Genomic DNA, 25,157 nt, shown 5'->3' with positions numbered 1-25,157 from the left:
ACTGTCCTGGTTAATTTAAGATTTAATAACTATTCTGAAATATGCCTATCTTCAACTTCCTTCTTTAGTCCTTCCCTCTCAAACAAAAAGAATTAAAATCCATATTCAGCCTCCCTATTACACGTCACTGTGAACTTTTTATTGTCAACACGAATAGACAGGTTGTATAATGAATAGAATGATAAAATGGAAAGACCCAAGATCAAATCTGGGCTCAGACACTTGCTAGCTGCATGACCCTGGGCAAGTTACTTAATGTTGATATGCCTCAGTTTGATTCCTCATCTGAAAAGGGGGGTAATAAAAGGCTCTACCTCTCAGAGTTGTTGTAAGGATAAAATGAGATAAGTTTTATAAAGTGTTGTGCCAACCTTAAAACTCTATATAAATGCTAGTTAGGTGGAAGAGGAGTATTACAACAGGGCTTTTTGGTCTAGTGTTCTTGAAGTTGAGTTTTTTTCTTAATATTTTGATAACTATATTTAAACATAATTGGCTTCCTTTTATAATCTTATAATCTTTTATATCTTATTTCCTTCAAAAACATTATTCTGAGAAGTAATCCATAAGCTTCTTCAGACTGCCAAGGGATCCATGACAGAAAAAAAAGTTAAGAACCCCAGATCTAAAGAAAGTGATATCAAGTGCCAACCCTAACTGAATTACATTTCCATACAATGCCTAAAATTAAGAAAACATAAAATTTAATTATAAAGTTCAAACATAGGCACCATGTTTGAACAAAAAAAGGAATATTACAATTTTAGAGGCTAAGTTGGTCATTTTAATTTTTCTGCATAATAGTAATATGACCTTTGTAATTGGAATATTATGCAATAAAGAGAAGGGTATAAAATCGTATTTGGTTATTAAATTAACTCTGAGTGAGACACTGGCCATCAAAAATTCATTAGTCTGTGTGTGACTGGCATTTTAATTGCCATCAACTGTAACCTATACAATTTAAAAGACTGATGCACACTAGCATACAAATATTACATTTTTCTCCTAACTTTCCTAATGGTTTTGAAATGAATTGTTTTTCTTAATAGATTTAAATACTTCAATTGACTGCAGCTTTGATCAGGGAATTTGTGATTGGAAACAGGATACAGAAGATGATTTTGACTGGAATTCTGCTGACCGAGACAATGGTATTTAAATTATATACTGATTTTATACACTATGGTGCTATGACAGAGGTAAAGATAAAGATAATTTTTTATTCCACCATTAGATTATTATCACTCTATTCCTCTTGAATTTACTTTGTGTTCTTTATATATCCTTCTGTATATATTGTATTTCCCAAAAAGAGGTCATTTTGTTCAACTCTTTTTTTAATGAAAAAATTGCATTCCCACAGCAATATCGCTACTAGGACTGTATCCCCAAGAGATCATAAAAATGGGAAAGGGTCCTACATGTACAAAAATATTTATAGCAGCACTCTTTGTAGTTGCCAAAAACTGGAAGTCAAGGGGATGTCCATCAATTGCGGAATGGCTGAATAAATTATGGTATATGAATGTAATGGAGTACTATTGTGCCATAAGAAATGATGAACAAGAAGACTTCAGAGAGGCCTGGAAGGACTTATATGACCTGATGCTGAGTGAAAGGAGCAGAACCAGGAGAAATTTGTGCACAGTAATGACCACAGTGTGCGAGAGTTTTTTCTGGTAGACTTGGAATTTTGTAATAACGCAAGAACTTCTTAAAAAAAAAAAAAATCCCAATGGTGGTTCTCTAAGGCAAAATGCCTTCCACACTCAGAGAAAGAAATATGGAAGTCATTTGCAGAATGTAGCAGATCATGTTTGTGTATGTGTATGTTTTTGTGTATCATGTTTTGATTTGTTATATGATTTCTTCCATTTATTTTTTTCCGACTACATAGCATGACTGTAGTGAAAATGTACTCAATAGGAAAGTATATGTAGAACCTATACAGAATTGTACGCAGTCGTGGGGAGGGAGGGGGGTAGTGGGGGGCAGGTGTGGGGGGGATAAAATCTCAATTGTATGGCAGTGATTGTTAAACATTAAAAAATAATTTAAAAAAAGATCAAATGAAAAAATGAAAAAAAAATTGCAATCCCAAGATGTTGATTCTGTTGAATACAAGCTCCTCTATTAGAATGCAAGCCCCATGTGTGTTTATTTTTGTGTCCTTGCCTGGTACAGTACCATGTACTTTGTTCAGTCACGTCTGACTCTTCTTTAGGTTTTCTGGGCAAAGATACTAGAGTGATTTGCCATTTTCTTCTCCACACTGAAGTTCACAGGTTGAGGTGTGGGGGTGGGAGTGGTCTAGTTGCTGGAGGTCACCTCCTTGCTGGGGGCTGCACTAGAGCATGGGTAGACTCAGCCACTAATGGACACCTGTCCACCACGCAAGTGGTGGTTCTCCTCCCTGGTGTCTCTGGTTCCCATGTCTGTGTGAAGGCATGTGGGGGTTTCCTGGTGTTGGTGTTTGCCAGCTTCACCACCCTGGGGCTCAGGTTCTCCCTGTGATTTGATGAGATGGGGCTTGCTGCTGACTTGCCAGGATGCTTCTCATCCTGTACTGGTCCCTTTCAGCCACAGCAAAAGGGACCTTTCCCGTTAATCCCCCTAGCCTTACAAGCTAAAAAACTACTGCATCCCATCTTTCTGCTGTCTCCACTGTTCCAAGATTTTTCCTGGGGCAATATTTTCTGGGTTTCTCAAGGTCAATAAGGAAGTGTAAGAGCCACTGACTGCTTCCTATGCTGTCTTGGCTCCCAGAAGTTCCTCCCGGTTGTGGTAATTGTATTTTAATTGTTCTTCTGGTTCCGCTCACTTTACTTTGCATCAGTTCTTATAGTCTTCCTTGGTTTCTCAGACACTATTCCTTTTATCACTCTAACAGAGCAATAATTCTCTGTACTATTCATATATCATAACTTGTTTTTGTATATGTATAGATATATGTGTGTGTGTGTATGTGTGTGTATATACACACATACCCATCAATTGGGTATGATATATGTGGGAATATATAGAGAGAGATATAACATCACTTAATGTGTGTGTGTGTGCATACATACATATATATATATATATAATACTCAATTGATAGGTACCTTTTTTGGTTCTTCGACACCATAAAAATTGCTTCTATAAACATTTTTGTGCATATGAATCTTTTTCCCCTTCTTGGATCTCTTTGGGTTATAGGCCTAGTAAAAGCATTATTAATGCTCATTAATATCAAAGCATTATTAATAATTTTTATTATTGCTTTCCTGAAGGTCTGGAATAATTCATAGTTCAACTAACACTGCATTAATGTGTTTTTTCCACATCTCCTCCAACATTTCTAATTATCCCTTTATTTGTCAACATTGTCAATGTGATAGGTATGAGATTGAACTTTAGAGTGACTTTATTTATATTTCTCTAATTATTAGTGATTTGGAGAATTTTATATGGCTGATAGCTTGCATTTCTTCCTTTGAAAACTACCTGTTCATATCCTTGACCATTTATCTAATGAGGGATGGTTCTAATTCTCATAAATTTGAATCCATTACTTATGTATCTTGGATATAAGGCCCTTATCAGAAAGAAAAAAAAATGCTACAAAAAATCGGTTGTTTATAATAAACACATTTAAAAAGACAAATACAAAATAAAACTGAGGGAATGGAAAAAAATATATGTCAAGTGAAACCAAAAAAAAATCAAGAGTTGTCATCATGCTATTAGACAAAGCAAAAACATTCAAAAAAACAAAAAGAGATGGACAAGAAAACTATATTATACTGAAAGGAACTATAGACAACAAACCAATATCAATAATGAACTTATAGGCTCCCAATGCCTTAGTATCCAAATCCATAAAGGAAACATTATCTGAGCTTCAAGAAACTCAAAAAAGCTTTGCTAAAGTCCATTCAATTCATTCCAGCAAACATTTATTAAATATCCCAGTAAATACCAGGCACTATGCTGAGAGGAAAAAGATAGAAATAGAAAAGTACCTACTCTCAAGGAGTTTACATTCTTTTTTTTTACTTGAATTTAACATATAGTAAATAAAATTAGCATTTCCAGATACAAAATAGAACATAAGGTTGATTATACATAAATACGAGAGTCTCTATATTGCTTTTCTGACTTTTAAGTATATAATAAATTTAACATGTGACTTTCGAACCTATTCTGCTTGAAGAAAATTAGTTTTAAATAGAGTCAACTTCTTTGAACCTCAGTCTTCTAATCAGTAGCATGAAGGAGCTGGTCCCTCTAATTTTAAAATATCAAGGTATTATAACAAGTAATGAAACTTCAGTCTTCCTTAACAATTCAGTTTGCTTTGAGATATTTTATTAATTGAAGAATTATCCCTAAAGTGAATTTCAAGGTTTGTTAACAGTGACTTTCTCTTCTCCCAAAGCTGTTGGGTATTACATGGTAGTCCCAGCCTTTGTAGGACAAAAGAAGGATGTTGGCCGTTTGATTCTTCTCCTTACCAACCTTCAGCCCCAAAGCAGCTCCTGCTTGATGTTTGATTATCGACTTGCTGGAGAAAGAGTGGGCACACTTAGAGTGTTTGTGAAAGATCACAACAGTACCCTTGCCTGGGAGGAGACCAGCAGTGAGGATGGAAGGTGGAGGACTGGAAAAATCCAGCTGTATCATGGAATGGAGATGACCAAGAGTGTGAGTGAAAGTAAAATATCTACTTTTGTCTACCCACTAATGTCATTATGTTCATATCACTATCAGAGATTCAATGTTCATAGCAGGAAATAAATGGTCTATTAAACATTACTTGTAAATAATAATGGATAATAATTACTATTCAATTAATTATTCAATTAATAATAATTGAATACTAGAATGCCATGATTATAGATATCACTACAGAAAAGCCTAGAGATCCATAAAACTTTGACCAAAAAAATCACAACCTTTCAGCAGGTAGATAGCATAGTAGATAGCATAATGGACTTGGAGTCAGGAAGACCTGAGCTGGAATCCCTAGACACTTGCTAGCTGTGTGACCCTGGGCCTCTTTTAGTCCCATTTTCTTCATCTGTAAAAAGTCTCTTTGCCTCCATTTCCTTATCTGTAAAATGATAAACTTATATGCTCCCAATGCCTTAGTATCCAAATCCATAAAGGAAACATTATCTGAGCTTAAAGAAACTTACAAAAGCTTGAAGTGATCTTTAAATCCTCTTGTGATGCTAAAGTCCATTCAATTCAATTTAGCAAACATTTATTAAATATCCTACTAAGTACCAGGCACTATGCTAAGAGAAAAAAGATGGAAATAAAACAGTGACATTGTGAGGATCAAATAAGATAATGTTTGTAAAACGTAGTGAAAACTTCAAAATTCTATGTAAATACTAGCTATTATTATTAATGCCCAAAGGGTTATTAAACTGCCTGTACCTTTTGACTCAGCAATACTACTACTAGGTCTGTTTCCCAAGATGATTAGGGGGGAAAAAAAAGAACCTCTATGTTCTAAACTATTCATAGCAGCTCTCTTTGTGGTTGCAAAAAACTGGAAATTGCAGGGATGCCCATCAATTGAGGAATGGCTGAATAGGTTGTGATATGTGGTTGTGAAAGAATGCTACTGTGCTATAAGAAATAATGAGCTTGATGATCTTAGAAAAGCATGGATAGACTTGCACAAGATAACAAGTAGAACCAAGAGAATTTTATATACAGTAACAGCCAGATTGTTTTAAGAACAACTTTGAGCAACTAAGTCATTTTGACTATTAGAAATACCCAAATTAACTATAAAGAGTGTATGAAGGAAAATGCTATCTGCATCCAGAGAAAGAACTGATAAATAGAAATATATAGAGAATGATTTTACATGTATATGTATCTATATATGTGCGGATATGTATATATGCATATATATGTATGTGTGTATGTATATGTGTGTATATGCATATATGTGTATGTATATGTGTGTATGTATATAATTTGTGTCTAACAGCAGCCATAAGGGGAGGGAGGAGTAGGGAAGAAAAAAGTTTTTTGAAAAATTACATGATAACTCTATTGTGTATTTAAAAGGAATAGCAAATTGTACATAATAGATTTGTGGTTTCATGTGCAATCATTTTTTTATTGTACTATATTATGGAAATGCTTGTTTTATTCCATAAATTTAAAATTAAATAATTTTTTAAAATAGTAAAGTTGAGGTAATAGCTATAGTACTTATCTCACAATGTTGTTGTAATGATCAAATAAGACAAATATGTAAAGCACTATGTAAACCCTAAAGTAAGCTATTATTTAGAGTTTGGAGAGAACTCAGAGCACGGACACAGAATCCTAGAGACAGAAGGAACCTCAGGAGTCATCTGCTCCTAAGCAATTCTGAGGCAAGTAAACTTCCAATCTTTGTTTCAAGATCTCCAGTGATGAGGGAATCATCAAGTATCAAGGAAATCTATTCCTCTTTGGAATGACTCTAATTCTTAAGACATGCTTCCCTATATTAAGTTAAAACCTACCTCTTTAAAACTACTCACTATTCCTGGTTCTGCTCCTGGGACCAAGAAAACACAATTCAAGTTTTTCTTCCATAAGACATATCTTACAATAACCAAAGGTTAACAGTCCCCGATTCCTGTCTACTTTCAAGATTCCTTAATATTCTGATTTTTCTCCTCTGAACATATTCTTTGTGTCTTTTTCTGCTTGTTTTTGGAGGCAATCAGGTTTAAGTTACATGCCCAGGGTTGCACAGTCAAATCTGAAGTCGTCTTCCTCAGCTGGTGTTCCAAACACTGTACCACTTAGCCCTCCTCTGAACATATTCTATCTTATTATTATTATTAAAAAAATATGAAGGAAGAAAACAAGGGCTTATTAAGCATCTACTATATGCCAGACACTGTTCTAAGTGCTTAACACATATCTTATTTGATCCTCACAACTACCCTAGGAGTTAGGTGCTATAATTATCCCCATTTTAAGTGACTTGCCCAAGGTCACAGAGTTAGTATCTGGGATCACATTTAAACTCAGGTCTTCCTGTCTCTAGGTCCTTCACACCATCCACTGCAACACTTTGCTACCTATGAGACTCAGAACTGTATATAACAATCCAAATGTGATCTGAGCAGAATAAAGTAGAGTGGGGACAATTACCCCTCATTTCATGTGCCTGAGCAAAAACCTGCAGTTGACTTAGGATTACTGGCTTACTTGCAATTTTCAGAACCAAGTAAATTTCATGCCCTAACTGTGGGCATAGAGAAGTTGGGGATATCACTCAAGCCAGACCAAAGACTATATTCCAGGTTCAGTACTGTCTGCACTGGAGTTTTGGCAGCAGACATTTCCTACATATGCAAGATGTGTCATTCAAATGGCTTTGTCCAGAGTGAAAAGACTATGGAGCCCCCATCATAAATGCCCTAACCTCTCCATACATACCTGGTTAACTGTGCTTTCTTTCATGACCAGCTGCTACCTGGCAGCTTTTGGGCTGCCCAGGTTATTTCATACCCTCAGCAGTAACTTGAAGAAGTCTAGGAGGTCTTCTCATTAGCCATTGCTCTAACTCCATCCCTAAAAAACAGAGAAGAAAGGTTATAACAGCAGAAAACCTGGCTCTGTTCTCCCCTCCCACCCTTGTATTGGACCTCTCTATAACCAAAACAGCAAAAGAAACTAGAATTTTAAAAATTAAATAATGAAGAGCAGGAATTCCTGAATTCCATAAATCTCCTCTGAGATTCCCTCTCTTGTCTTTGGGAAGTCAAAGGAAGTAGAGCTCCATGATGACAGCCGGTACCAAATGCATCTATTTTTTATGTGCCTGGCACATAGTGTTATATAAATATCAGTTATTACTATTATTAATGTGTTTGCAAGCTCCTTATTCATAAAAATGAGTGATTTGGACTAGAATCCATAGGTTCTTAATCTTTTTCTGTGTCAAGGATCCCCTTGGCAGTCTACTGAAATCTATGGACCCCTTCTCAGAATAATAAATAAGATTACAAAAGAATCCCTTTGTGTTCTGATGAAGCCCACGGACCCCTTTTTTGGCAGACTGATGGCAGACTTATGGATGGACCCCTTCATAGAATAATATGGATTCCGAAGATCCCTTCTTAATCTAGTAAAGCCTATGGACCCCTTCTCAGAAGAATATTTAGATGCAAAAAATAAAATACATAGGATTACAAAGGAAACCAATTATATTGAACTACAGTTATCAAAATTCATATATTTTTAAAGTTCACAGGCCTCAAATAAGGAATCCCTGGCAGAAGATCTCCAGTCCAAAAATGCTTTGGCATGCCATATCATTGACTCAGATGTAGGAAATAATTGCCAAATCTCAAACATATACATATTTGCTGTTGTCATTTTTTAAACACCTCTATTCTTTCTCAACATCATGTGGCTTTTCAGAATATTTTAAGTATTGGGTACTTGCTAGTGCATTTTCTTAAGATTCAATTCCCTCTGTTTAGAATGACTTAGACCTTACTAAGAGTATAACCTTACTTAGAATACGATTCAATATGGAGAACACTTCCCGTACACCCCTCTCTATCCTCTTTATCTTTGGGGAGAATAAGCTTGCAGTTCTGTTTGATAGTTATTCGATATCTGCTAATTATTTCAAAGGTCTTAAATCAACTCTTCTCCTTCTCTCTTACAGGTCATTTTTGAAGCAGAGCGTGGCAAGGGCAAAACTGGAGAAATTGGTGTAGACACTGTCTTATTAGTTTCAAGCATATGTCCAAAAGAACTTTAATCTATGAATTGCTGAATGTGATTTTTAATTTTTCTTATTATTTGTCCTTTAAGCTAGTACCGTATTTTTAACATAATGACAGACAGCAATACATCCTAGAAAAGCTAAGAGACTGAAATTTATTATGAAATTTATTTCTTAGTGCCCATTTTTATCTCAAATGTGCTAATACTAGCTTTACAGCATAGTACTCCTGTGTTTTATCACTCAACTCTGGATTGGATCATTAAGTACAGAATTGCCTGTCCAAATTTTTGCTAAGTGTATGATCTTTATTTTACATATATGACCTATGGAATTGCTATATTCACAAAGCACAAAAAAATGTCTTAAGTGAAATGTACCTTTATGACACTTCTATGAATTTGTCATAATTTTTTACCTAATGACGGCCTATTTCTTAACAGTAAGTTTTATATTTACCTTTTTTTAAAAAAAAATAATAATTATATCCAAATAATCACATTGTATTATAATTTAAATTCTTTTTTCAGTGAAGAAATGAGTATTGGCTTTGTGCAAGGTTATTCGCATACTAGAAAATATGAATTTTGTTCTTTTTCCCATGAAAGTACTTTATACCCTTTAAAAACTATTTCCCATAGAAAATCAAGAACTGATCTTCAATGGGAAATTGAAATTGATGATTGCCTAGAGGTGCCATGGTGATCAGTACCAGTTCTTATGTCTAAAGTCTCACAGAATTCATTATGTGGAAGTCAGCAGGCCTCAGATTTAACAAACTCTCTGCTTCCTATCTCATTTTTGTTAGGTTTTCATGATTATTTATGTTCATGTGGGAGTTAGTGCCTTGATCATGCTTAAGTGTGTTACTTTTGTCTTGAAGGCTTTTTAATCTATGTGTAATGGAATATAATATTGCTTTCTATTTTTTATAATATTTGGCTTTTCAACAAGTATTTTTTATATCATAACATAAATACCAATACATCCTAGAAATACAAACTGAGCACAGAAACATGCCTTGAGCAATGGCCTTCTTATCAAACCTTTTTATATTAGCTACACTAATACTCACTTTCTCAGCTCACTTGATTCATGAAGAATGAAAATGCCTCTAGGTTTCCCACCTCCCCCAACACTGGATGTGCTTTATTTACACAAAGTATTAAATTTCTCTCTTCAGTTTTCCCAGTTAACAAAAAAAAAGCTTAAAAAAATATACAAGTGAAGTGCTATATTCCTGTGACACTTCTGTGAACTTGTGACATTATTTTTTACCCATTGGCTTGGACTGATTTTTGACAGTACATTTTATATTTTATATTTTAAAGTGGGTTCAAGGCAGCCCACAATCATAAGGCTTCCCAGTCCTTTGGCGTCAGAGTGATAGTTCCTTGATAAAACCCAGAGAATGAGTGAGTGACGGTTGTTCTTCACAGACCACAGTCTTAGGTTCATGGCTTTTTTAATTCCATTTATTCTGCAATCACTCTCATTCTACAGTGTCTTCTTTAGGAAAACAAATATGTATTCATCTATTTGATATGCTAAAATTACTTTGTTATTGTGTGAGGAACTCTCTAGCTTTAAATTAAATGCAGAAGCAATCAATTACAGGTACTCATCTCATTTTTTAATTAATCTTTTCTCAGCTTTTTGTAGTTATCAACTTATTTGAGACATTTTCTGTTTTACCACCAAATTAGCCTAGCTCCAATCCTTGGGATGTTGGCCTTCCTGGCTATGCCACTCATTTTTACCTTTAAGCCAACACAATTTTTTTAAACATTTCTTGCTCACTAAATAAAGAAGTCTTATTTTGTCTGGATGCTAGGCCCATCCCTTGATTTCGTGTTGAAACTAGTCTTCTCAGAACGCTTTGACCCCAATTCAGCTTACTCAAGTTCAATGGCCATCACAAAAATCTTCCTAAAATAGTTTCTCCCTTTCCTAGGCCTATAGCTATGCTCATTTCCAGAGGTAGAGACAGAGAGAAAGAGAGAGACAGAGAGAGAGAGAGATAAAGGGACTTGAAGATATACACACACACCTTTTCAGCTTTTCATGTCTGCTGTCTCCAACCTTTCCCCAGCCTCTTACTAAAAATCCTTTCTAATTGAATGGCTTTCAATAGACATGCTATCATCATTCAGTTCTTATCTTCAGAATTCAGTTCCTCATGGTATCAGAACTCTAGTTCTTTAAAAACAAGCCTTTTCTTAATTTTTTTTTGCATCTCCACTTTGGAGATCATCTGATCCAACTTTCTAGATAAAACATGAATCTCTTCTATAATATCCCTATCAAACAGTCATTTAACCTCCAATTGAACACCTTTGATGATGTGGGTACTGACTTCTTTTTTCTTTTATAAATAAATTTTAATGTATTTTTAACATTATCAACATTTTTCAATATATCACACTCTTTTTCCTCTCCCAGAGAGCTATCTATTATAATAAAGAATATAAAAGAGTGGGGAAATGGCAGGATGTTGACTTCTTCATAAAAGAAGTTCATTCATTTTTGGACCACTCTAATTAAGTCATAGGATTAAGGGTTAAAGGGGACCTTATTGATCATCTGGTCTAGTTGTCCTCAAAGTGTAGTCCTCACACCTTTGGGAGGAGGATCCATTTTCAAAATATCACTCAGATGTTATTTGCCTATTAAAATACTCTTCCCATTTCTAACTATATATCTATGTGATATACTTCATATGATTCAAGCAAAACAACATATAGCTACAGATTGAATGCAGACCTGGAAATCCAGCTATCTTCTTTTGAGTCAGATACTAAAGAGATTTGCAAAAATATATAAAACAATGCCACTCTTCTCACTAATTATTTTGTTTTGGAAAATGTAGGTTTTTTCATAAAATATGTAATTTATGTTAACATGTAATTGATTAGTTTGCTATTGTTATTTTAACTGAGCTAATAATTTTTAATTTATCAGTTTTAATTTTTAATATGGTAAATATCAATGAATAAAAACTAACAAAAACAAAAGGTCTTTGGGGTCCTCAATAATTTTTAAGAGTACAGCAGGGTTCTGAGGTCAAAAAGTTTGAGAACTTCCAATCCAATCCAATCACCCCTCACCCCATCATACAGATGAAGAAACCGAAACTCAGGAATTTTAAGTGTCTTATTCAGCATTACACAGCTAAGAAATAACATAGAAAAGATTTAGACACAGTTCTTCTAACTGCAAATCCACTATATTACAATTGTTGGATTGTTAGGAAGTCTTTCTTTATACCATAAGGTAGAAATCTAGCTCATTATAACTTCACCCATGAGTCATAATTCTCCCATCTGAAGTCAAACTGTGATTCACAACAATCCTGTGTCCACTGAGAGTGTGCCTTCTAAGATACCTTTAATTCAAATAAAAAATTCCTTGTTCCTTCAACTGAATCTCATATGGCATGTCTTAAAGTCCCTTCAGCAATCTGGTTGCTCTTTTTCTGAATGAGGCCCAGCTTGTCAATTCCCTTCCTAAATTGTGGCACCTAGAACAGGACGTAATCAGCCAAGTGAGGTAATATGGTGTAAGAGAAAGGACACTAGAGCTGGAGTCAGATATCAGTTCTGTTAATGACTGGGTGACCTTGAGCAAGTCATCTCCCTCTGGGACTTGGTTTCCTCATCTCTTTAATGGGGATGTGGAAGATGATGAGGCCCATAAGGCCCTAAATTCTATTTCTTATTATCGTGTTCATCCTTCTTTGCCATCAGAGAAATGATGACATGACTTGCACTTGACTTTGTTTTGAGTGAGAGAGGACTGTGCAGGTCACCAGCCTCACTTCTCCTCCAGAGCCATCTGAATCCAGTGACCAGATATTTATCAGGAAGACCAGAGATGACCCAGGGTGCCCTGGAAGACCTTGGCCCCTTTAGGCTAAGGTCTATGCAGGTACTTACTTAGGGTGAAGTAAATCCTATTTTTAAATATAAACTAAATACTAGCTCTAAATCTTATAACCAATACAGGGTGTAGTAGAATTGCCAACTTTGTCCTGGGCTCCATGTATCTATTACTACAGCCTAGAATGGAATTTGAATTTGACTTTTTGACATTCATGTGGCATATCTGATTTCCACTGAGTTTGTAATCTCTTAAAAACCCCAAGTCTTCTTCGTATCTCTAACCATATCCTTCCAATAACATTAAGAGTCTATTACATTTCAGTTAATTTTTTTTAAAGAAAGGTATATGTGTTGGGGGGAGGGGTACTACAGATGAGAAATATTGCTTGAATTTTCAGAGTATTATTAATTTTCCTTAATGTTTACTTTATTGTAAGAGACCTCTCTTGGAGTAGAAGTAATCTGTAAATGTTTATAATATAAGAACAAAACACATAATAAAACTGAGGCTATTTGCAAAGCTAAAAAAACCAATCTATTATGTGCAAAACACTGATCCACAACCAAACAAGTTATGAAGGTAGAGAATATGTCTTCACTTCATGCCCTCAGGGTACTTAGAATTCAATTTATATTTAGGTTTCTATACCAAAAGTCTGCTACTATGGCCCACTGAGTGGCAGGAAATTGGCAAAGTATATATTTCCTGATTTCATTATTTCTTCAGTACCAACAACATCATAGTAAAAGCCTATATTTTCACTTTATAACTTTGTTTATAATAAATTCCATTTGGGGAAAGCAGTGTTCTTAGAGCTGATGGACATGTTTTCAAATGTATGTTATTGCTTTCCCTTTAAAGCAAGACCAGAATAAATATACAAAAGACAGCTGACTTCAAATTATCTTTCTAGCTGATTATGTGATATAAAAACAAGAGTTGGAGGAGAGTTCTTTATATGCTACAACGTAGGTCTGCCATGTTTTTAGACGCACTATCTTAATTTTCTACAGTAGTCGTTTTTCAAATGATAGTAATAACTGATATAGTATAGTTAAAATTTGGAAAATGATTTGTAAACATATGTGTAGCAACCAGCCAAAGTCTTGATTTAAAAAGCTTGTACACGTTACTTTACCTCAGGGAATATATCTGTTTAGTTCTCTCCTCAAACCATTAACTAGCATTTTATTAAATGTCTTCAGCTGAATAGCAAAATAAATTTCTCTGAATTTTTTTATTTGCTTGTTTGTTTGGTTTGGATTCAGGAATCTGTGAAAACAAAGGAATGACTATCAACAAGAAGGTAAAACTGAATAGATTGGAGAGCCTTGCATCATATCTTGCTACTTTATATTCAACTTTAAATAAATCATATTTTTTTAAATTGCTTATTAAACTTTATTTCTTTCACCTGAATAGGCAGGGATTAAAAATGCAGTATCTGTGGACCCAGGTTAGTTTTCTTGTGTGTCCCTGGCCTGTATCATTTGGTGTTCTGCTACCAAGGTCAGAGTGGCAGTACTGTAGCCCTCTTCTACTCTGTGGGTCTGACTCGCAGACCACTTCTCCTGGGATGACATTAAACGCCTCTTCTGCTTCCCAGGTCTGGTTACTGGATCCTAATCTACTGTTCCATAGTTTCTGCCCTGGTCGCTCACCTATGAGAAGAATTTGCAATCTTGTACTAGAAGGATGACCAGTCATGGTTTCTCTTTAGATTTCTGGTGCTCATTTGAAATCATTGTTGAATAGTCATCAGGGGAGCTGCTTCTTACTCTGTCACAGGCTTGAACAACATACAGCCCACCAAAGTATTTCAGGCAGCCTATGAAAAATGTAGAGGATGTAAACGAAAGTAAAGATGTAACAAGCGCTTTGTCCAGGCCCCACTTAACCTGCCTTTCATTTTTAATTTATCAGTTTTAATTTTTAATATGGTCAATGTTGATAAATAAAAACTGATATAAACAAAAATTCTTTGAGGTCCTCAATAATTTTTAAGAGTACGAAGGGGTCCTGAGGTCAAAAAGTTTAAGAACTTCCAATTTAGTCCAACCACCCCTCACCCAATCATACAGATGAAGAAATCGAAACCCAGGGATTTTAAGTGTCTTATTCAGTACTTTTGTGCCCATCATGTAACCTGGCGGTGGGTTGCCACTGTGTACTCTCTCCCGTTTGTTATGTTATGGTAACAAACATTGTTTTAACTTGGAAAATGAGCTACTAATTATACCTTTACTTGGAAAGTGAGCTGCTATAAACCTATCTATGGCCTAAAGAAGTTTTGTCTATTTTAATTTTGGCCCCTACCTACTGCTAAGTTGTGCAGGTCTGCTCTATCATTTTGTTTGGTCAAAGTGATTCATTCTGGATTCCTGCTGCTGCATTCAATCTCTGATGAACTGAGAGGCAGCATATTTCTGCTCACTTCCAATGTGGCATCCCTCAGACCTCCCTACTTCCATGCCACCAAGATGTAATCTTATCAAACTTTGGTCTCCTCCATTACTTCTTTCTCTATTTAATATTTAAAACTTGCATCTTCTGTATGGATTTACTCTTTTATCCTTTGTTCTTTCACACTGTTTTTTCTTGGAGGTGCAAAGCATTTGCTGAATCCCACTTCCCTGGGATGCTATAGTGTCTAGACAAACTGACATCCAAGAATTTCTTTGACCTTGGTGTCTCCGTAAGATAAACCTTAACATTTTGTATGATCTTTATAACCATGAGTTATAACCAAGTGAAGCTCACTTCCCTTGAGTGATAGATAGCATCATTTTCATCTTTTTCAGGAATCTAACATTAAATCTTTCCCAGTGTATTTGGAGGGTGATTTAATTTCTTGAAACTAAATAATATGGTATGAATTCTTTCCACAATTATGGGGGCAACCAAAAGTTTAGAATACAGTATAACTGATACTACCTTATAAAAGCAATTATTTCTTCATCAAATATTTCTGCTTTCAAAGAGTTTTCTATTTTTTAATAATTTGAACCAAATTCTGATTGCCCTTTCAATTCTTTTTGGCTCTGGAAATCTAATAGAGAAAACTGGATAACAACTATCATTGTGCATGCCCACTTAACTTGGGGTTTACTGGCTAGATTTCTTTCTTTCCTTCCTTCCTTCCTTCCTTCTTCCCTCCCTCTCTCCTCTCTCCCTCTCTCCCTCTCTCTCCCTTCTTTCCTTTCTTCTTTCTTTTCATTCTTTATTTCCTTCTTTCTTTCTTTCTCCCTTTCTTTCTTTCTTTCTCCCTTTCTTTCTTTCTTTCTTTCTTTCTTTCTTTCTTTCTTTCTTTCTTTCTTTCTTTCTTCCTTCCTTTCTTTCTTTCATCCTTTCTTGTCTTTCCCAAAACCTTAGACCCAGTGCACTCTGAAGCCCATAGATTGGATAACAATAGGTCCCTGCCCAAACTTCACTTAAGGGCTGTTTTCTAGACCCTCCTGGCTTAAGAGTGATTATCAATACTAACTGTTGCTCTTTCCCTCCCAGCTTCATTTACTTATATTTTTCTCTTTTGCTCATTGCCATTCCCTGATTACATCTTAAAGAGGACTATTCACTGAATGAGTGTCAACTTACTCTGAGTACCTGAATAGGCCTTAGCCAAAAAAGTCTCTCATGGCATCCTGGGCTATCTCCAGTCATCCTGGAGATATCACTCTGGTCACTGGATCCAGATCACTCAGGAGGAGAAAGTGAGGCTGGTGACTTTGCACAGCCCTCCCTCACTCAAAATAAAGTTAAGTGAAAGTCATCATCATTTCTCAGATGTCTTCTTTGAAAGTGAAGGACAAACACAACACAACTACCACAACATATATATGTGTGTGTGTGTGTGTGTGTGCTTATATATATATATATATATATACACACACACATATATGAAGTAATTTTGAGAAGAAGAGAGAGTGCTAATAACTGGGGAAATAAGAAAATGTTTATTGTAGAAAAGAACATGAAAAAACTACATGAAATTTGAATCCAGTGTAAATTTCTTCAAGGGAAGGAAGCATAGTATGGTAGAAAGAACACTGAACTGAGAGTAGAAACTAAATTCTAGCCATACCTATCACTAATCTGGGAGAAAGCAGAAATCTCATCAGCATCAGTTTTCACTTCTCTAATGTCCTTTTTAGCTAAAGTTCCATAATTCTAATTTAGAAGCCAAATCAGCTTTTAGAAATGGAGCTATGGTAGAAACGTAATGTAATACTTGCATATCTTTGGCAGAGAGTTCTCTATCAAACGTGAAACCTGCCGACCTCTGATCAAAAGTGGGAAAAGGTATTTTAGTCACATTCCTACGACTTCTGCCAAAATGCATACTTTGTATAAAGACATTAACCTATCCATATTTATATTGTGTTTCTTCCTTTGTGGTTGTTTGAATCAGTTTTCAAAATACTAAGAAGTAGTGCTGGATAAAACATAATTATATAAAAGTTATGCTCTATGCTCTTTTACCTTTTGAATTACTTATTACTCTATTCTAAAGTAAGACAGCTAGTTTTTAAATATTCCACAGTAGGTTACGTTTCACGATGGACAAAATATTGGGGGTTTTTTAACTAGGAAAATTTGGGTTTGAATCTGACCCTCTGAGATCTACAAATGTATGTAATCCAGGGCAAGTCACTTACTTCCATGTTCTTCAGACAACTTTCTAAGAGCTCTTCTCAATCTATGCTCAGAATAATATAACTTAATCTGAAAGGGAAAGATACTAGCAACTGAGGTACTGGGAGAAACCTCTTGTTGAAGATGGATTTGAGCCGAATTTTGAAGGTAGCCAGGGAAATTAAGAGGCAAAGCACCTCACCTTCCACAGAGCAATTGAGACCTATCATTGTCATGATAACCATTACCAAGATTAAGGGACAGTAAATGGAGTTTCATGTTTGAAGACCAGCATAGCTAGACTGTAGAATGTGAAGAAAACTAAAGAGTAAGGAAACTAAGAAGGTAGGAAACGACTAGTTTGTGAAGAATTTTAAACACCAACAGAAAGTATGATTGACCCTGGAGCTAATAGGAAGTCAGTGGAGCTTACTGATAACAAGTAACATGGCTAGAAGTAAGTTTTAGGTATGTGTAGACCAGTGGCATCAAAATCAAATAAGAAAAGGGACCACTGCACATATTGACTTAGAAAACCACATATTTACATTGTCTATCTTCTAAAGTATTTTTATTTACTTTGTTAAATGTTTTCCAATTCCCAAATACATTTTAATCTGGTTCTACCATGCAAGGGCATGTAGGTTTATAGGTCTGACACCACTAGTGTAGACCAGCAACGACAAGGTCAGAAAGGCACCAATCACAGAGGTATCTATTTGTGAGTTCTCTTGAGGAGTCCTAGAATAATTTATCAGATCTCTCTGGGATCCACATTATATTATGTTTTTCTGCCCCAGTGATTTCTACTGGAATCATTTGAGGGTAGAGAGTTGGCTATACCCCATTTTGGCTTCTTTAGTAACGTTTTGTCTTTTGTCTTTCATTGTCTGAATCAGTTGAAAGAGGTGCTATAATTTAAAGTCATCTACAAATGCAGGATGATTTGTCTGCTGTTTAATTGGCTTACTGCAGTTCTAATAACTTTTCTAATAAGTAGCCTTTTTTCTCCAGAGTTTCTTAATTTGGATCTTAAGCATTCCATTAAATTTTTCTATTATCCCTATTGCTTAGGGTTTTTTGCTACATGATAACTCTATGTAATTCCCTGGGCTTAAACTCCATTCTTAACCTTGTGAACAATGAGATGTGATAATTGTTCACTCCCAATTATTAAAGGCTCAACATAATAGCCTTTTAATAAACTTAGCCCTTCCATAATGAAGTTGGCATTAGCTTGTATACAGGGATATGCAAGGATTATGTACATATAGATAGCTGTTAAACTGTAATTTTAATTTAGTTTATCATTAAGAGGATCAGTGTAATCTATTTTTCCATACTGTTCCCAGAGCCCAATCTTTAATGATGGATCCTGGTAACAGTTTCCACATTAACCTTATTTTGGGGCAGAGCAGTATAGTGTCTCGTAGTACTACTTCCTTTGTTCTTAGTCCCATTCTGTCTTCTATGCAAGATTTGGTTGGCTGAATGCCCAAGTATCTAATTTTCTCATGTGCCCATTTTTCTAGGATTCTATCTCTTAACTATTCTACTTTACTTCTTTTATCCTCAATTTGCTGTTAGTCACTCTTGCATTCCACATTGCCTCATCTGATTTCCTTTTAGTATGAGCTGAAACATATCTAGCCTTAATCTTCCTATTTGTCCTTCTATGTCCTTCATATTTGTCCAGCTATGCCCTTCTCCATTTAGCTGACCATCTGACCATCCATTAGCCATTGCCCAAGAGTCAGTATAAATCACATTATACAGTTTTCCCCTTATCCCAGAGGAATGCAGAAGACAGAAAGAAAAATGAAAATGGAGCAAGAGTTCATAGTATATAGATCATAGACTTATATTTGGAAGGGGTCTCAGAGGTTATTTAGTCCAACATCCTTATTTTATAGATGAAGAAACTGAGAGGCAGTAAAATATCAGCACTTAAGAATTTTTTAAAAAGACTAAATCAAAGAGGTTGATACGAGTGGAAGGGATATCATCCAGAAGAAAGGTGAGGGCAGTTTGGAGATACAAAACTAGAAGCCAGAAGAGAGATTAGGGTTGGATAAGTAGATCTGAGAATGATCAGAATAGAGATTACAATTAAATCCATGGGAGTTGATGAGATCACCAAGTAAAGTAATATAAAGAGAGAAGAGAAGAGGGTCCAAAACAGAGCCCTGTAGGACAATAGGCATGATATGGATGAAGGAGAAGTCAGAAATGGAGGAGGAGAACCAGGAGAAAGTGGCATTCTGAAAATCTTAGAAGAGAATATCAAGAGTGATTGACAGTATCAAAAGCTGCAGAGAGGTCAAGAAAAATGAAGATTGAGAAAAGGCCATTGAATTTGTCGATTAGGAAATTATTAGTATTTATGGAGAAAGTAGTTTTGGTTGAATGAAGCAAGACTGTAGGGAGTTAAGAAAAGAGTGAAAGAAGAGAAAGTAGAAGTAACTATTGTAGATGATCTTTTTAAGGAGTTTAGTCCCAAAAAGTCAAAGAGATACAGGAAGATAGTGGGGATGGATGATCAAGAGAGGGCTTTTTGAGGATGGGAGAGACATTGGCATGTTTGTAGGTAGTAGAGAAGTAGAATCAGGGAGAGATTGAAAGTAAATTAAAAAAATTGGGGATTATAGAGAGGGCAAATGGATGGAAAAGGATTGCTTGTGGAGGTAGAGGGGTTTGCCTTGGCAAAGAGTAGGTCCACCTCTTTGAGAATGGGGTGAAGGAAGGCATCTGAGTGATAAAGAGATGAAGAGGAAACAGAAGGAACTCTTGACAAATGGACTTTTTTTTGCAAGGCAATCAGAGTTAAGTGACTTGCCCAGGGTCACACAGCTAGTAAATGTCAAGTATCTAAGGTCAGATTTGAACTCAGATCCTCCTGACTCGTGCTCTATTTACTGCACCACTGAGCTGCCCCTGGACTTTGCTTTTTCTTCAGTAAAATATGAGGCAAGGTTCTCAGCTGCAAGGATAAGGGTAGGGGGAACCATGAGAGGTTGGAGGAGGGATGAAAAGCTTTGGAAGAGTCACTGTAAACAGTGGGCTAGGGAATTAATAAAGGAGATGAAGAAGGATTGCCTAGCAATAGCAAGGGCCCAGTTGTCATTGTATAACATAAATCTGTAGAGGACCTATTATGAATGGCTGTATGATTTTTTTCAACCTTTATTCAGCAACATTTGTATAGGAATGAAGACAGCAGATGGTAGGAGTGACACAAGGCTGAGATTTGGCAGAGCACATGATAAGAGACCAGGGACTCACGAAAACAGGACAATATAAAGTTGAACTGGGTCATCAAAGGGTCAAGATGGGCAAACGAAGAGAGTGTGGCTAGTGCATTCGATGGCCTGGGAGTCAAAGGATTGGAGTTCATGTTGAACACAAAGAGAAGGGTTTGCATGGGAAGGCAGAAGAAGATGTAGAAAACAATAAATTGTGATTAGATAAGGGAATTTCAGAGTTCTTGAACACGGAGGTGCTGCATTTGTAGATGACTGCAAAATCAAAAGTATAGTCATCCTTGTGTATGGCTGAAATGGAATGAGAATTGAGTAGGTTAAGGAACTATGATTAGGGCATTTAAACAAGTATCAATATTGGAATGAATACGAGTCGAGGAGGAGAGAAAAACTATGAGCCAGGCACTGAACGTACTGAAGAAGGAAGGAGAATGTCATGTGTGTCTGCAGACATTCAGAATTTTAACTGGGTGGAAGACATGGATTATATAAACCTCAAAGGAGGAGTGATGACAGTAGAGGGAGAACTTTGAAGAGGCAATCGAGAACAAGGAATAGTCCAACTCCCCCATCTCAAGTAAGCAGAAGGCAACGAGTTAAAGAGCAGCCAGTAATGGAAAGGTTGGCCAAGGAGGCTGTCATCAGGAGGGAGACAGGTTTCAATGACTGCAAGAAGACAAAAGGAGTAGAAAAGGAAAAAGATTTAAGATGAAGACAAGCTTTTTGCCTGTGGAGCAGGTATTCTGGAAGGCACAGTGGAAGGGGTGGTAAATCTGCTTGATACTTCATTGTGGGAGGGGGATGGGGAATAATTAATGGGTGGTGGGAAATGGGGAATGGGATTTGAATGATGACCTCTAAGGGTTCAAAATCTAAAGTATGACCAGGTATGGGTATGTTAATCATTAAGTGAAAGTCCCCTCTCCTCTTTCAAGAGGAGGCTGGAGATCAGGCAGGAGACTTGAGATAGAAAGTACATGGTCAGATGGAAGGCCCCATATCTTGTCTCATCTTTCCTCCAAAAGCTAGAGATCAGACAAAAGACAATGCAGCAGGAGACAGAAGTCATATCCTGGCCAGTGATGATTTTCCTCTTCCTCTTCCCTCAGGGGACACATAGAGCAAGAAACAAAAGGTTCATGGTTAGATGGGACATGACTTCTTAGCTCTCCTCTTTCCACTGGAGCCTGGATGAGCAGAAAATGAAAGCTGAGTTCTCACAGATTAATTCAGGCTAGCCAGAAGGAGGGGGAGAGGAAAGACAGATAGTATAAAGAGGGGTGGCCCACCATGGTTGGTGTTGAGGGTCCACCTCTATGGCCAGGACATTTTGGTCGCTGAGGCTGTAATAGGGGCCAGGTCCAATTGTTGGTGAACTTTTCTCATGACCAAAAATTCATGGAGATGGTGAAGTGCATCTTGTCATCTTTCAAGAGATCTGTATTCAATCCAAAGACTTTTCTTGTTGTTATTTAAAGTTGTTTACTTGTTTTAATTAATAATAAATCCAGCTAGATAAAGGTTCCATCTACTTGTAAGATTTCATTTTCTGTAAAAAAGGTAGAAAAAAAAAGTAGTGAATGTCCTGTAATATATACATAAATCAAATAAATAAATTTAATAAAAAATATATATATATATACATAAATCAAGGGACAGAGGTTCAGACCTTTTGTCTAAATTGTCCTGGCTGGAGACTCAAACCAAGTAAGAGGTTTTCTTATTGATATTAGTGATTATTATATCTTATGAACATCCTAAGCAGAGTAACAAACCAGAGTCAGACAAAACTCTAATCAGAAGTAAGCTGATTTAAGTGGTAGAAGGAGGATGAACGAGTAAAGAATAGGATATGCCTCCCTCAGAAGGAGGTACCCAAGCAACTTTCCTCTTCCTCGTTGTTCTTTCTCAACCTAGTTACAAATCCTGAGAAGCAGACCAAAGGCACTAAGGCCAGGGTTCTTAAACTGGGGAATTTCAAGGGTCCATGAACTTGGATGGGAAAAAAATTACATCTTTATCTTTCTTCACTAACTTTTTTTTCCTTGTAAACCCATGTATTTTTATGCTATGCTTTCAAAAACATTATTCTCTGGAGTACATAGTTTTAACCACACTGCCAAGGGGGTCCATGATACAAACAAAGTTTAAGAAACTCTGGACTAAAGGAAAATCATGCCCTCAGGGTCAGCTGAAGGGTAGAGTTGGGGAATATTCAAGAGGGAGTAGCTTTCTACTAACCTAAAACACCTAACTATAATAGTGTGTGTGTGTGTGTGTATACACACACATATGTGTATATACATATGTGTCTGTATATGAGTGTGTAATAAACATTATAATGGGCAGCTAGGTAGCATAGTAGATAGAGTGCCTGGGCCTGGAGTCAGGAAGTCTCATCTTCCTAAGTTCAAATCTGGCTTCAGATACATACTAGATGTATGACCCTGACCAAGTCACTTAACCTAGTTTGCTTCAGTTTCCTCAACTATAAAATGAGCTAGAGAAGGAAAATGCAAACCACTCTAGTATCTTTGCCAAGAAAATCCCAAATGGGGTCATGTAGAGTTGGACATGACTGAAAACAACTGAACACAATATAATATATATATATTACATGATATATATTATATATACATGTATATATGCAGCCTAAAATTATCTGAATCTTGAGATTGCAAGGGAAGGATTATTTTTAGCCTTTTTATTATGGAATGTGACATATAAGGTCATCACTATTTTGAGCCCTGTGCCTGAGTCTAGTGGTTTATCAGGAAATGAGCATCAATCAACACCTCTGGGTGTCAGGAAAGACTCAATTTCTGGTGTTATTCCACAAAAAAATAGCTATTGCCATTACCTGGAAAGAACAACAATAGCTTCCGAGAAGGTCTGAGTAAAATATTTTACATTTGTACTAGGGAATTTTCAGGAAAAAACTGTCTTCATGACCTCAAAGTGTAGTGTGTTTGTACTGTCATTCAGAGACATAAGAAGGATTGAAAAAGTGTTTCCACAAAAAAGTATAATTTATTAAGTAAGATTCATTAGGGCTTCCTTCGCCAGTGCAAGTTATAATTCCTCTGTTTCAACAGATGATCTTCATGTCATCTTCCCCATTCTTCCCCCTCCTCATTTTCCCCAATGAATCAATAGATGGCCAACCATGGGAAGGTATAATTTTAAATGACAGTTTGAAAATATATCTGATAAAGTATTACAGAAGTCTCCTAGAACAATGCATAGAGAAGTTTATGATGATATTGATCAAATTTAAGGCAAATTCAGCTCTAGTAATGACCAAGAAGATTAATTTTTCAGCGGTGTTTTACTATCTCTTTCAGGGTAATAATGAACATAGAATTCTACCGCTAGATGTTTCAACACATTTCAATTGCTATACTACTCACAAATAACTGAGAATAACTGTAATAACTAAAATTTGCCCCCAAAAGAATGAAATATAGCTAAAAACAAATTGTTTATCTTTTCCCTACAATATAACCTGACAATTACTCAAAATGGTTTCCTTATTTTATTTTTTCTTCACTTCACAGTTCATGACGAATTTGGTTACTCATAAAGCATTTTCTTTTACATGCAGGCCTCACAGAAATGCTATCCCAGATTCAGAATCATCTGTGGGTCTGCATCCACTCAAAATCACAGCTCACAAGCTGTCTCCGATGTGTTTACTTTTACTAGAAAGAAAGAGGATACAATTAGTTCAAAGTAAGGCATTTAATTAAATAGCATTGTAAGTAATAACAGAACATTCCCCCCATACAACTTGAGAACATTCTCCCATGAATACACATACTATTAATGGAAGGAAGGGACACAGAGATCACACATGAGGGGCACATTTGTAGGGAATATAAGTAAGGCACACAGAAGATCAACTCACTTCCAATGCTGTAGGGAAAAACCACTGTCTTCCAGTAATATCATCATGTTGTACTGCATTGTATTTTAAATTCAATAGAACTTTAAAAACCATTAACTGAGAAGCTATAAATTTTTAAAAATTTTTAAATTTAAATTTATTTTAATATCAATTTATTTTTAAATCATTTTTAAAAATTTAAATTACTTTTAAATTTTATTTTAATCTTATTTTTAAATTTTTAAAAAGAGAGCCAAAACTGTATTTCACTTATCCGATTTATTTCAATAAAGGCTCGGTTTACCCCCATAGTATTGCACTCAGTATAGTCAAGAATTCTTCATTGTGTTTGGCAGTTTCTTCTATTTATTCATATCTTTAACCTTAGTTTAAGGAGTTATGCTTGGGTCAAACTCAATAGTCCCACTCCTAAGTGGTGTGGAAAGATCCTGCATGGACTTTAGTGGTGTGGCTAAGACTAAACTCTGTTTGTGGCAGAAATTGTTTGGCATTGTCTCCTGTTATGGTTTAGACTTAGGCTGAGTTGGATCCTCACTGCCTTCAGGGGTGGGGAACCTGCAGTCTCAAGGCCACATGTGACTCCCTAGGTCCTCAAGTGCAGCCCTTTGACTGAATTAAAACTTAACAGACCAAATCCCCTAATATATAAGGATTTGTTCCGTAAAACTTGGACTCAGTCAAAAGGCCTCACTGAAAGACCTAGAAGGCCACATGTGACCTCTAGTTC

General features: G+C 36.0%; 1 protein-coding gene across 1 annotated transcript in view; it reads left to right on the top strand.

Annotated features, from left to right (window-relative positions):
- Positions 1–14,018, top strand: part of EGFL6 (EGF like domain multiple 6) — a 72,533-nt gene extending 58,515 nt beyond the window's left edge. The window contains exons 10-12 of the mRNA XM_072614362.1: positions 1,053–1,154; positions 4,424–4,689; positions 8,690–14,018. Of these exons, the coding sequence (XP_072470463.1) occupies positions 1,053–1,154; positions 4,424–4,689; positions 8,690–8,785 (464 nt within the window). The 3' untranslated portion in view covers positions 8,786–14,018. The remainder of the gene's footprint in view (positions 1–1,052; positions 1,155–4,423; positions 4,690–8,689) is intronic.
- The last annotated feature ends 11,139 nt before the right edge of the window (positions 14,019–25,157 follow it).

Source organism: Notamacropus eugenii, chromosome 5, assembly GCF_028372415.1.
Source record: "Notamacropus eugenii isolate mMacEug1 chromosome 5, mMacEug1.pri_v2, whole genome shotgun sequence".
NCBI lineage: Eukaryota > Metazoa > Chordata > Mammalia > Diprotodontia > Macropodidae > Notamacropus > Notamacropus eugenii.
Note: the sequence above shows the minus strand (reverse complement) of the source record. Positions and strands in the feature narration are given on the sequence as shown.